The following is a 14,432-nucleotide window of genomic DNA, read 5'->3' on the forward strand; positions in this document are numbered from 1 at the left end:
CATGTCCGGATGAGACTTTCCTTGGCATGGAAGGCAAGCTTGGCAATACGGATATGTAGATCTCCTACCATTGTAACCGACTCTGTGTAACCCTAGCCTCCTCCGGTGTCTATATAAACCGGAGGGCTTTAGTCCGTAGGACACGACATACATTACAACAATCATACCATAGGCTAGCTTTAGGGTTTAGCCTCCTTGATCTCGTGGTAGATCCACTCTTGTACTACCCATATCATCAATATTAATCAAGAAGGACGTAGGGTTTTACCTCCATCGAGAGGGCCCGAACCTGGGTAAAACATCATGTCCCTTGTCTCCTGTTACCATCCGCCTAGACGCACAGTTCGGGACCCCCTACCCGAGATCCGCCGGTTTTGACACCGATAGCATGCCTTCTCAAAATTCACTTTAAAGATAAATCCATCCAATTTCTTCGAATGAATTTCATGCAAAACAACTACACCCTATAGTATATGTCAACCTGGCATGAAAGCTGTTTGAGTAGGGCGAATCACCGTCTGAGCACTTTGTTAGTCGATTTGTATCCACTTTGGTAACAAAAACTTAAAACTAACATTGTGTAAGTAAATGGGTCTAAACTATTTGATTTTCACCGCCATTTCCTTCTTAGGCCAATAAAATAATAGTCTCGAAGTTGGGCTAAAACAATAGAAGGTCACCAACAATAGAAGGTCACCACTAAACAAATCTTGAAACATAGGCAGCAGATCCCCCTTTATTGTCCCTCAACACCGCCTATAAAGTTCCACCAGGAACCCATCTAGGCTAGGTGCTTTATTATTTTTCATCCACAAAATTGCCCCATACACCTCCTTCTCCGTAAAGGGAGCGGTCAACACTTCATTTTCTTCCAGACATAACTATGGAATATCCCCCATTGTGCCCTCATCCATGGATACCAAATTTGACACAGGGGCACCGAAGAGCTTCTTATAGAAATAAGAGATGTAGAATTTAGGTTCTCTTGACCTATAGTCGTACCCTCATCTTGCTCAAGTCGGGAAATTCTTTTCTTTCTATGTTTTCCGTTAGTTTAAATGAAAAAAATCAGTGTTTTTCTCACCCTTCCTGACTCCCTTCACTTTAGCCCTGCAGGCCCATTTAATTTCTTCCTCTCTCAAGAGCTTAGCGAGACCCTTTTCCACTTCTCATTTGGTGGCGCACTCTGCCGCGAAGAGGGGTACCACTTCAACTTTGATGTCAAGCTCATTGGTAAGGCGAACAAGCCTTTATTTTTCAACTTTGTAGACCCACTAGCATTCTTAACCCAACCCCTGCAAAAATTGCCTAGCCTCCTTTGGTTTGGGGGAATCTTTTAGGAATTTCATAGTATAGGATTTCTATAGGAAAAATTTCTTTAGAGCCCTTTGGTTTGTAGGAATAGAATCCTATTCCTATGGAAGAATTCTTCCTATCCTCCACATTTTATAGAAAAATAAACATTAGCCTAGACCCAATTGGAAAAATCCTATGATGTGAACCATAGGGCATCTCCTTTCCTATTACTATCCATAGTATTTGAGATACATGTCATCTCATTTCCTATGAATTTCCCATTCCTATTATTTTCCTACCCTATGAACCAAAGGTGGCCTAAGATGCCAAATTTTATACTGCCATCTCTCAATATTAGTAACCCCTCTATTTTCTTTAGCCCATTCTGTTGCAACCAACTCTAGAAGATCCTCTCTTTCAAAGCACGATAGTTAGAAAGAAAAGGCCGCCTTGTTCCCCGCATGAGCAGCCTCACCAGAGCTAACAAGTAGGGGTGTACGATCGGACAATCCACACATGTATCGTTACAAGGGGGAACTTTTGCCTCCACTTCACACTAGCCAATCGGTTCAATTTTTCATATGTCGTAATCTCAAGATTGTTTGCCCCAGTATATTGCCGACCTATGAGATCTATCTCCCTCAAATCCAGATTCTCAATAATTGTATTGAATATAAATGGCCGACAACTATCAAAGTTACCATTATTCTTCTTCCTCGTATGAATAATATTAAAATACCTCCCACCAACATATGTAGAGTCTCCCCACCAGAAATATAAACTAATTCCTCAAGGAACTCAGACTTGAACTCAAGTTGAGCTGCCCCATAGATGGCAACCAGGGCACAGTCGAAGTCGTCAACTTTCGAGCGCACATGAACTTTTATCACCATCCTTCTTACATCAAGTGATGCCTTGTTCACCCCAAGTAAGATCCCACCATATCTTCCTCGAGGCAGCAGACAATACCACACGAAATCGAAAACACTCGAAAAAGTGCCCAAAAACTGGAAGTAAAGTTTGATCTACCAGTTTCTAGCAAAGCGATAAAATCCAACGTTTGTTCCCTATACGTTTTCGCCAAAAATCTAAATTTACCCTAGTCCAGAGTACCTTTGCTATTTTAAATAACGCCTCTCATGACTCATCATTAAATCTTAACTTTGAACCTATTCCTAGTACTACGGCACAACAGATAGGTCGTATTGTTTTGTGCTTATGAGTACGCCCAACCTTTGTCGTAGATTTCTAAAGTCCGCATGACCTTCCTTTTCCTCATCGCCCCTAGAAAAACATGGAACATCTGCATGATCTTCCAGTTCCATAAGATTCGTAGGAGTTAGATCCTCGCATAAGTACTCAATCGCCTGAATCTTGAGTTGACTAACATCACCCTCATCCATTGGCTTAGCTGTCGCAATAGTTTTTTTAACATGTTCATAGCTCTATACACCTCTAGATCCAATACATCAATCAAATAAGTCATTAATAGAACTCACAACCTCATGACAATTAGCCCCTAAAGAAACCTCAATATTTGTTACTTTATGTAAAATCTCCTCAGAAAATTTAAGGACAGATAAATTCTTATTAACAACCATACATGTAGTGGACTCTGACGACTCAAAGCTTGAGCACGACCCACATGCAGCTCATCCGCATCCAGCTGGGCTTGAATCTGCTGACTCACACGCCTGTCCATCGAGCCGGGATCCGCTGACTCACACGTCGGGGGTGCGTGAGCGCTAGCCATAGAGCGGCTCCAACTCCACCCGACGCATAAGGCTCGGCCCAACCAGCTGAGAGTCTCTGGTGTATCTTAAAATATTTTATTATGTATCATCATGTATCCAGAAAGTCACTTTGGAGGACGAGCTCCAAGAGCCCTATATTTTGAATAATGTCAAAATGCTATTTTGAAGTTTCATTTAAAAAAATTCAGCATGTTTATATATATGTAATTTTTTTTTTTGAAAAGGAGGTTATCCCCCTGCCTCTGCATCCGAAAAGATACATGCGGCCATATTATTAAACAAGTTCAGCGAAACACAAAGTCTGGTATCCGAAGTACAGCTCACAAAGGAAGCACTACAGAAAAGAAGCTAAGAAAATAAAACCATAGCCACAACCGGCTGGACGAAAGGACATTAAGGATCTATCCTATTATACGACCGCAATCCAAACCGGTTGAACATAGCCCGTGCTACCATCTCCCATCGGTTGCACCCAGTAGCCAAATGCTCCATGTAGTCCATAGGAGTGAGTAGCAACCACGTACGGATCCATACAGTAGCTCTGAAAATAACCTGCAAGAAGTTTAAAATATATAATCTGTTAAAAAACATATCGTTCCTGCAGTTCTACACATGTGTAAATTGTGATTTTGAAATAAATAACCATGCGAGTTGCACAAAATTGACAAAATCGTCATTTTGAAAAGATGAACAATGCATGTATTATTCACTATTAGGAAATCATCGTCTTGTCATTTTTGTATAGCTCACATGTTTACTTATTTCATCATTAAACTTTAGACATGTGTACTATAAATTCATATGATCATGTAGAATTCTTTTCAAAAAAAAATTGGAACTTTAAATTTGATTGTTAAACTATTTAAATAAGGTCGTCCAATGCACCCGGCTCTAAAAACCCACTCTCGTAGTGTATCAGCAAACTTGATCCAAAACAAGTGCATTATTGTTGTTCGTACCCACCGGAACATGATAATACACTTAACTAAAGAAAACAAATGATTTTTTAGGGAACTAAACATTTTGAAACCAACCACTGATAATGGAGGAGATAATTGGATATTTGCCACTTTAAACATTAGGCTTCGCAAAAATGCCACTCTCGAGATGGGCTTCTAAAAAATGCCACCCAGCTCATGAACATCTTGATTACCCTGCCATTTCCCCCATTTTCTGTTATTTCTTTAGTTTTTCCATTTACCTGTGCTTGAAAGGACCAAAGTGCCCTTGTCTCTCCTAATCTTATCTGGTTCGTGCGTGGCTCCGATGCCATCGATTGCTTGTCAGCGCACCGGACCCACCTGGCGGTGGTGGACTTGGCTCGCCCACGACAAGGCCAGCGCGGGCTCGCAAGGCCAACTCCAGGGTAGTTGGAACAGAGTGGGTGTGAGCCGGCCCGGCCCAAGCAGCCACCTACTTATCCACCCACTCCATCCAGATGGAACCATCCAGAGGATCACGACGGCGGCATCGGCTCTATTCCCCAATTCCCCTTCCCTTTGCATGAACCCTAGTTTCTGTATCCAGAGATTGCCTGTAATCGTCCCCAAACTTGTACTCCGAGAGTGAATTGCATCTGTAATACATAGTTCCTATCCTGCTCCTAACATCTGGTATCAGAGAACAACCACCACCCTTCCTCCGCGCGCGATCTGGCGCAGTTCGTCGAGACCCGTCGTCTTCATCAAGCTCGATTGCAGATCGTGGCCATGGATCCCACCATGAAGGAGTACATGGACAAGCTCACATCCTCCATGGACGAGTTCCGCACCGAGCTGCGCAACAACACCGCGGCTGTGCATGCCAACACCGCCAAGGTCAACGATCTCCTCGCGTGGCGGCCGGATCTGGAGCGTCGCGTGGCCGATCTGAGTACTGTGGTAGCCGATCTCTAGCAAGGGCGCGCGCCTGCGGCGGCGGCGCCTGGTGTGGCAGCAATCGGGGCGTCGGCCCCCGCCCCCTCCCTCGCAGCGGCTGGGAGCCTCCTTGGCTCCGGCATCAACGCGCAGGAGCTGCCCCACGGGTCTGAGGACCACGGCGACGCATTCATCCACCGGGAGCAAGCGCCGGCCATGACGCCGGTGCCCCTCCCGGGCATCGGTCAGTGTCCCGCATCCCCATCCCTGATTCCAGTGGCTTCGCCATTTTCTCATGCCAGCCAGCTCCTCGCGGGCTTGGGACAAGCACACCCTTCCATTTGTTTTCCTCAATTCACGGGCGAGAACCCCAAGCTCTGGAAAACTCTCTATGAACAGTATTTCTCCATGTTTAACATCCAGCCCTCATTCTGGGTGCCCATGGCATCCTTGAATTTCTCGGGATCGACCGCCATATGGCTGCAATCGATCCAGAAGAAGCTGGCAGGCTTCGATTGGGAGTCATTTTCTAGTCTCTTATGCACTCGTTTCGGACGCGATCGTCACCGGCTACTTATTCGTCAATTTTACACCATTAAACAGACATCTACGGTGGCTGATTATATTGAGAAATTCCAACTTGTTATTAATCATTTGGCTTCATATTCTGATGCAATTCACCCTTACTTCTACCTTACTCGTTTTGTGGAGGGGCTCCGCGCCGATATCCGGGCGGTGGTGCTGGTGCAGCGACCGCCCGATCTGGACACTGCCTGCTCCCTCGCGCTTCTTCAGGAGGAGGTAGCAGGGGGGGTGCATCATCCACGACCGCACTCGTCGGCGCCGTGCTCTCTGGACACGGGGCAGCGCTCTGGGGCTTTACCTTTGCCTCCACCCCCACCGAGACCGAGCGCTGCCGTGCCAGCACCAGCGGCCAATGACAGGCGCGGCATTGAAGGTGCTCGTGCCGACACCAGCAAAGTGAAAGCTCTCCGGGAGTATCGCCGCGCCCGCGGTCTCTGTTTTAAGTGCGGCGAGCGGTGGGGGCACGATCATACGTGCCCTGCCACGGTGCAGCTGCACGTGGTCGAGGAACTCCTGGAGCTTTTCGGTCTCGATTCCGTCTTCGACGGCGAGCAGCAGCCTCCGGCCAAAGCAGTGATGGCCATCTCCAAGCACGCGCTCACGGGTGACAAGTCGCCCAAGGCATTTCAGCTCCATGCGTGGCTGCAGGGGCACGAGATCCTCATGCTGGTGGATTCCGGCAGTTCTACATCGTTTGTCGACGCCCAGTTGGCTACCCAGCTGAAGGGGGTCACTCCACTGGCCCGTGCGGGGCGCGTCAAGGTTGCTGGTGGCGGTGAATTGCAGTGCACAGCCACTATTCAGAACTGTAAGTGGGCTTCGCAAGGGCATGAATTCACCACCAATTTCAAAGTTCTTCCTCTGGGAATGTATGACGCAATTCTGGGAATGGATTGGCTTGAGGAGCACAGCCCGATGACGGTGGACTAGAAAGGCAAGCATATCTCAATTCCGGAGGCAGCAGGCATTGTTCACCTCCATGGGCACCCATCTACACCTTCTTGCGAAGTCATTAACAGCATGCAGTTGAACAACTTATGTCGCCAAGGGGCTGTTTCGCATATGGTGCAACTGTACCAAGTAGCACTGGGGACGGGGGAGGAGCAAGAGGTCACACCTGAGTGTATCCGTGCTGTTCTGGAGCAGTATCCGGATGTGTTTGGCGAGCCAACAGGGCTGCCTCCGAAGTGCAGTTGTGATCATCATATTCCTTTGGTACCCGGTGCTCAGCCTGTCAACATTCGGCCGTATCGACACAAGCCGGAGCACAAGACTGAGATCGAGGAACAGGTGGCTGAATTGCTCAGGCAGGGAGTGATTCGACGCAGTTCAAGCCCGTTTGCTTCACCAGTTATTTTGGTTAAGAAGAAGGATGGCACGTGGCGTCTATGTATTGACTATCGTCATCTCAATGCCATGACGTCAGTTGCTAAATTTCCAGTTCCAGTGATTGAAGAATTGCTCGATGAACTTCACGGGGCAGTATGGTTCTCTAAACTCGACCTTCGAGCAGGATATTACCAGATCAGGATCGCAGAGGGCGACGGGTACAAGACTACCTTCCAGACCCATTCGGGACACTTTGAATTCCTGGTGCTTTCAATGGGACTAGCAGGGGGTCCATCCACCTTCAACGGCGCGATGATTGATACTATGCATCCTCTGCTCCGCAAGTGTGTTCTGCTGTTCTTTGACGATATCCTAGTCTTCAGCCGCACGCTAGAAGATCATACAGCTCACCTTAAGCAATTTTTCCAGCTCCTGCGAAGAGATCAGTGGAAGATCAAGGCTTCTAAATGTTGCTTTGGCCAGCAGAAGCTGTCTTATTTGGGGCACGTCATCAGTGCGGAAGGGGTTGCCACAGATCCTGGCAAGATTCAAGCCGTGACGCAGTGGCCTACACCGACTGATGTTAAAGAGGTCCGGCGATTCCTCGGGCTTGCCGGTTATTACCGTCGCTTCGTCTGCCATTTTGGCATCATCGCACGTCCGTTGTTCAACCTGCTCAAGAAGGGGGCACCATTTGTTTGGACGCAGGCAACAGAAGAGTCATTCCAGCTGCTTAAACAAGGTCTCGTCACAGCCCTAGTTCTAGCATTGCCTAATTTCTCTCAACCTTTCATCATGGAAACAGATGCATGCGACGCGGGCGTGGGAGCAGTGCTGCAGCAGCAGGGACATCCGATTGCATATATGAGCAAAGCATTGTCCCCCAAATTCCAAGGGTTGTCAACATATGAAAAAGAGTATCTCACGGTGGTCGTGGCAGTTGAGCAGTGGAGGCCCTACTTGCAGCACAGCGAGTTCGTCATTCAGACTGACCAGAAGAGTCTCATTCATCTCGAGGAACAGAGACTGACTACGCCATGGCAGCAGAAGGCTTTCACAAAGCTGCTGGGTCTTCGTTATTCTATCAAATACAAGAAATGAGTGGAGAATGGAGCAGCCGACGCATTGTCCAGAGCCATGCACACGGACCAACTCCACACAGTCTCTTCATGCAAGCCAAGTTGGATGGAGGATGTTCTCAATAGTTACAATGCTAACCCACAGGCGCAAAGGTTACTGGAGCAGTTGGCAATCCGTCCGGATCCCAAAGGGCGTTTCACGCTAGAGCAGGGTATGCTTCGATTTCGAGGGAGGATATGGCTCGGAGGCGCGACAGAAATGCAACAACAGATCATTGCTGCGTTTCACGACACTCCGCTCGGTGGGCACTCCGGGTTTCCAGTCACTTGGCGTCGAGTGCGCCGCTTATTTGCATGGCCCAAGATGAAGACTCACATCCAGCATTACGTCCAATACTGCCCGACGTGTCAACAAGCAAAACCTGATCGTGCTGCTTATCCAGGACTGCTCGAACCTCTGCCGGTGCCTAAGGAATCATGGGAAATGATAAGCATGGATTTTATCGATGGTATGCCTCTTTCTGGCGGGGTTAACTGCATTCTGGTCATAGTGGACAAACTGACTAAGTTTGCCCACTTCCTTCCGCTGGCTCACCCGTACACAGCCTCGAAGGTCGCTCTCCTGTACATGAATCAGATCTACCGGCTGCATGGATTCCCAGGGTCCATTGTGTCCGACCGTGACCCGGTGTTCACAAGTCATTTCTGGCAGGAGTTGTTTAAGTACGCTGGCACTGGGCTGCGCATGAGTTCTGCCAATCACCCGCAAACGGATGGGCAGACGGAGAGAGTTAACCAGTGTCTTGAAACCTATTTACGGTGTTTCGCTCAAGCATGCCCTCGTCGCTGGAGTTTCTGGATTCCTCTGGCTCAGTTTTGGTACAACTCGTCTCACCACTCTTCCATTGGTATGTCACCTTTCCGAGCCATGTACGGCCATGAACCACGACAATGGGGGATAACAGCAACAAGCGCATGTTCAGTCCCAGCACTGAGGTCTTGGCTAGATGAAAGAGCGGTAGTGCAGGACCTACTCCAGCAACACCTGAATCGTGCTCGACAGTGCATGAAGCAGCAAGCTGATAAGAAGCGATCATTCAGGGTCTTTGAGGTTGGTGATTCTGTCTACCTGAAGTTGCAGCCATACATTCAGACCTCGGTGGCTCGACGGGCCTGCCACAAGCTATCTTTCCGGTTCTTTGGTCCTTTCAAGATCATTGCTCGTGTCAACAATGTTGCTTACAAGCTACAACTCCCAGAGCAAGCGCAAATCCACCCGGTCTTCCATGTCTCGCAGCTCTGGAAAGCACTCATCCCAGGTACTACGGCATCCAGTACGCTTCCTATCCAGTCTGACATTCCTGTGGTTCCTATGAAGATCTTGGAGCGACGCTGGCGCCAGCGCAGGGGGGCTATGGTGGAACAGATATTAGTCCGCTGGTCCAATCCAGCGGCTGTCGCAGATTCATGGGAGGATCATGCAGAGTTACAAGCTCGGTTCCCGGCTTCTGAGGCTTGGGGGCAAGCCTCGTCTCAAGAAAGGGGGGATGTCAGCGCACTGGACCCACCTGGCGGTGGTGGACTTGGCTCGCCCACGACAAGGCCAGCGCGGGCTCGCAAGGCCAACTCCAGGGTAGTTGGACCAGAGTGGGTGTGAGCCGGCCCGGCCTAGGCAGCCACCTACTTATCCACCCATTCCATCCAGAGGATCACGGCGGCGGCATCGGCTCTATTCCCCAATTCCCCTTCCCTTCGCATGAACCCTAGTTTCTGTATCCAGAGATTGCCTGTAATCGCCCTCAAATTTGTACTCCGAGAGTGAATTGCATCTGTAATACATAGTTCCTATCCTGCTCCTAACATCGCTCGCCGCTGTAACCCGGCCATGCCTGCGCGTGCTGCCCAAGCACGTTATTGCCGGCTCACCCACGCCTGCTCGCAGCCGTACCTCATCCTCACCAGCTCGCCCACCATGCGTCAGATATTTTCTTAATACTGTTCAACAACAGTTCATAATTGTTCTTCAGTTTATACGACTGCTCGCACCAGGCCAAGCTCACATGTACAATGCTTAAACTGAATGCATAATAGATACATATAGGTACTTGCAGTTCCAGATATACACGGTATAGTTTTGTAAATTAAGATCAGGTGAACAAAGCAAGAGAGAGGCTTAATAAAATATCGTGCAGAGGATTGGGTTCCATGCTGTCGTGCCGTCCAGGCGATTGGCGCCAGCGACATCCATGCGATAGACAGCGCGGCGGCGACCAGGCGATCGACAACGGCGACGTCCAGTCGACCGGCGGCGGCGGCGTGTAGGTGATCGGCGTCGGCGGTCGTGTAGGCGATCTGTGCCTGCGCGCGGTGTTATCGGCTATTTTCTAGGCTGGTGGCGCGTGCGTGAGTGGCAACAGAACAACTCGACTGCCTGCACGATGCAAATGCAATGAGGTACGTATAAACATCCAGGGGTAGTCTTGTCTTTTCAAGCACAGGTAAGTAGAAAAACTAAAGAAAAACATGAAAAAGAGGAAAATGGCATGGGAATCAAGTTGTCCATGAGAGCAAGGATAATAGTATAGCCAACTGTTGGCTATAAAAAAGTGTGATGTCATCTATAGCCATCCCTATAGTCAACATGTACAATAATTAGCTATAAGTATGTGTTACTTTATTAATACATGACTCACCTTCCATTCTCACATAGTGCCTAGAAGCTATGCTGCATGTAGCTCTTGCATGAGAGTCCGCTTACATTCTCTCATATTCTTTCTCCTTCACCTAAGAGCAAGTACAATAAGACTTCTCGCAATGCAAATGTGCTTAGATGAGGTGCTAAGTGCATTAAATATCTTAGCAACTCAACTCCCCAATGCATAGGTGCTTAACTTGTTGTTGCTAAGCACACTTTATTTAATGAGTTAGCACCTAAAGTCTTTCATGCATTGGTCAAATTGTTTCATTTAAGTGGGTTGCCTAGGTTCTCGCGCTTGGCGTTGGTTCTTCCTGGGGTCACCAAAGTACTCTCTTCCCTCCTTAAATGTTGTGCCATGTCATTTTTTCGCTTATGTGGCATGCTTAGCACCTGTCCACGGTGGAGCACTGGGAAGGGCTTAAGGTGATGTAGGCGGGCTTTAAGACATTAAATATTATATTCTTGCTTACTTGGAAGAGAGAGAAGAGGAGAGAGAAGAGAAGCGGGCTACTAGTTAACAGCCGGCTGCAACACGTGCTCCTAGGTACTTTGTGAGAGAGTGGGGTGGGCCATGTATCAACAAAGTAGTACATATTTATATCTAGCTATTGTACTTGTTGGCTATAAGCTTGACTATATGTGACATGGCAACATGATATAGCCAGCAGCTGGCTATATTATTTTTTTTGAGGGGAAGCTGGCTATATTATTAACCATGCTCTAAGTATATAAATATTATTTTACTTCTTACAGCCTGCTGACTATATTTTATTGTATTTGAGCTGGGTAGCATTTTTGTGAGGCCCACTTTAAGAGTTATATTTTTGCGGAGGCCAATATTTAAAGTGGCAAATATCCAATTTTCTCATGATGGATCGTGCCGGGGACGGTAGAGAAACCACTCGGCCGTTGACTAAATGGTCGATATGATATGTCCCGCGCCCGCCACCGCTTGGAGCAAGACGACGCCTCGCATCCCGCTCCTCCCGTACGTCCTCCTCGGCCTCGCTTCCACCGTCATGTCACAGGAGCCGGACACGGAGGAGGAATGGGCAGCTGTGGAGCGGCGAGGTGCTCACCTGGTAACGGGGGCGGCGGAGCGCCCCTTCATCATCCACGGGTTCAACACCTACTGGCTCATGTCCTTCGCCGCCGACGAGGCCACGCGTCCGCGCGTGACAGCGGCTATAGCCGAGGCTGCCGGGGCGGGGCTCAACGTGTGCCGCACCTGGGCGTTCGCTGACGGAGGGTACCACGCGCTGCAGACAGCGCCATTCTGCTACGACGAGGAGGTGTTCCAGGTGAGCTGCCTGTCGAGACGGGCACCTGCTTGATGAAATGCATGGCCGGGTAGCGCTTTTCTTGTTAGATCATCAGTAAATTTGCTGGATCTTACATTTTATGCCATGTTTTGGATGAAATTGCTATTTCATTCACATGCCCCACTGACCCACTCGCCAAAAAGAACAAGAAAATGGAAGCAAGGGAAACTGGATGCTCATCATACATTTCTTATTATTATTTTTGCATTTTTCGGTATGAAAGGCTGATCTCTGCACACCAGTAGTGTTTCTCTGGGTTTGGGTGTCTGATTTTATCATGTATTTTCGCCAGGCGCTAGATTTCGTGGTCAGCGAGGCAAGAAGGTATAAGATGCGGTTAATACTGTCACTATGTAATAACTGGGAAGATTATGGAGGGAAGGCACAGTATGTAAGATGGGGTAAGGAGGCTGGAGTAGATCTTACTTCTGAGGATGACTTCTTCTCTGATCCAACACTTAAAGGGTACTACAAAGCTTTTGTTGAGGTAAATTTCTGGTTCCGTACCTCAAATAGCCATCGGAAATTGGTTCCTGATATTTATCATGCTGCGTGACCAATGGAAATCATCATATGCATAGCTATATGAAATGACACTAGCAAATTGTTACTGCTAATTTTAGTTTGCAAGCTCTGAATTCTGTAGTCCTGTATTTCTGTTATACCAGAGTTTCAATACTGTGCATATGTTTCCTTTGCTTAGGCTGTTTTGTCAAGAGTAAACACAATCACAAATGAGACCTACAAAGACGATCCTACCATTCTTGCCTGGGAGCTGATTAACGAGCCGCGCTGCCCTTCAGATCCATCAGGCGATACGCTGCAGGTCCTTCATTGTGGTCTTATTTTTGTGAACTTTTATGTTCCATGTTTGTTTGTCCACTGTACATTTTGAAGACATTGGGTTCTTGTAGGCATGGATAGAAGAGATGGCATCTTACGTGAAGTCTATAGATACTATGCACCTCGTGGAGATTGGTATTGAAGGGTATTATGGTCCGTCTACTCCAGAACTTTTGCTCGTCAACCCAGATGATTATTCAGGGCATGTTGGAACGGACTTCATCAGGAACCATCAAGCAATGGGAATTGATTTAGCTTCAGTTCATATTTATTCAGACACTTGGTAAGTCGTCATGTCTGATCCCACAAAACATATACAGCTGAGTAGCTATAGTGGCTAAATTAAAACACTTCATAGAAATATGGAATTTACTATCAGGGCTGAGCTTAGGATTTTCTTTTTTTTTTGCTAGGTTGCCTGACTCAACAGAGGAGAGCCACGTTCAGTTTGTGAACTCTTGGATGCAGCAACATATTGATGATGCAGCAAACTTGCTGGCCATGCCCATCGTGATCGGGGAGTTTGGATTATCACTGAAGGATGGCAAGTTTGAAAACGAGTTCCGCGAAACTTTCATGCAGACAGTGTACAACAATTTCTTGTGCTCTTGGGAGAGTGGAATGATTGGAGGAGGCTGCCTTCTGTGGCAGCTCTTCCCTGAAGGTGCAGAACACATGGATGATGGTTATGCAGTTATTTTTGCAAAATCACCATCCACATTCAACCTACTTGCAAATCACTCAAGGAAGCTAGAATGCTGAGATTATGCTGCTTCCCCTTCCCCTGCTACATGGTTTTTCAAGCTAAGAATTTTACTGTAAAGTTAAATGCCTTATATGTATATCATGTACCCTAATAGTTGGTCTCTGGTTCAAAAGTATGTGGTACCGTGAAAAAAGGTAGAGATTGAATTGTGCAATAAAATTTTGCCCCTCCATCCTGCACATATTATACTAAAAAAATATCTTTAATATGTTGGCATTTTCGTTCCGTTTTATGCATTTGTTTGTCATATACGTATATGCAAACAAAATTGCATTGAATGGTACAATTCATCTCCAGAACGTTGGGTAAGTGTAATATGGACATTTGATATCGTGATAGAATCGTTAAGGTTTATTAAAGAGGGTGGATTTGGTGAGCACATGGGCACATGGCCAGATATGTTTAATATGTCACTTGCCCTGTCATGTACTCCTATATAGTTTTCTATTTTTGTTTCTCAATTATTACGGAGGCACAGCTCTGGTGTTTGTATTAGAGTTGTAGTTCTGCAAATGCTGCTTCTGTAGAAAACTGCAAGTGTTGTGATCACGGTAGCAAATGTACAGCTGGAATTTCTCAAATATACAATCCTTGAATCATGCAGATGTACATTAAAGATTCCCGAGGATCATGTTCTACAAATATATGATATATTATGATATATATTTGTAGTTTTGTCTGCAGATTTGCATCTTCGAGATTTAACTATTAGATTAAAAATTGGTTCTGGTGCAGCGAAGAAGATGCTGTGATATGTGTCAATGACCGAAAGCATACCCGGTGACTTACACACCAGGTCATTATTGGGACAGACGATGGCGCTTAAATTCTGATCTACCGAGTGCCAACTCAACCCTATTCTCGGAAAAATTGGCAAATCCTGCTGCACATTAACGTACAAAGG

General features: G+C 47.1%; 1 protein-coding gene across 1 annotated transcript; it reads left to right on the top strand.

Moving 5' to 3' along the window:
- Nucleotides 1-11,533: 11,533 nt before the first annotated feature.
- Nucleotides 11,534-14,145, top strand: LOC119308459 (mannan endo-1,4-beta-mannosidase 8-like). Its single transcript, XM_037584592.1, has 5 exons — nt 11,534-11,898; nt 12,212-12,406; nt 12,623-12,745; nt 12,834-13,045; nt 13,176-14,145. The coding sequence occupies exons 1-5, from the start codon at nt 11,617-11,619 to the stop codon at nt 13,522-13,524; spliced, it is 1,161 nt and encodes a 386-aa protein (XP_037440489.1). The 5' UTR covers nt 11,534-11,616; the 3' UTR covers nt 13,525-14,145.
- The last annotated feature ends 287 nt before the right edge of the window (nt 14,146-14,432 follow it).

This window comes from Triticum dicoccoides, chromosome 5B (assembly GCF_002162155.2).
Source record: "Triticum dicoccoides isolate Atlit2015 ecotype Zavitan chromosome 5B, WEW_v2.0, whole genome shotgun sequence".
NCBI classification, from domain to species: Eukaryota; Viridiplantae; Streptophyta; class Magnoliopsida; order Poales; family Poaceae; genus Triticum; species Triticum dicoccoides.

Bases quoted from the DNA above. Each gene is read 5' to 3' on its own strand.
- LOC119308459 (XM_037584592.1), top strand. From the start codon at position 11,617: ATGTCACAGGAGCCGGACACGGAGGAGGAATGGGCAGCTGTGGAGCGG. The intron at 11,899-12,211 runs GTGAGCTGCCTG...TATTTTCGCCAG, and splicing joins ACGACGAGGAGGTGTTCCAG to GCGCTAGATTTCGTGGTCAG. The intron at 13,046-13,175 runs GTAAGTCGTCAT...TTTTTTTGCTAG, and splicing joins CATATTTATTCAGACACTTG to GTTGCCTGACTCAACAGAGG.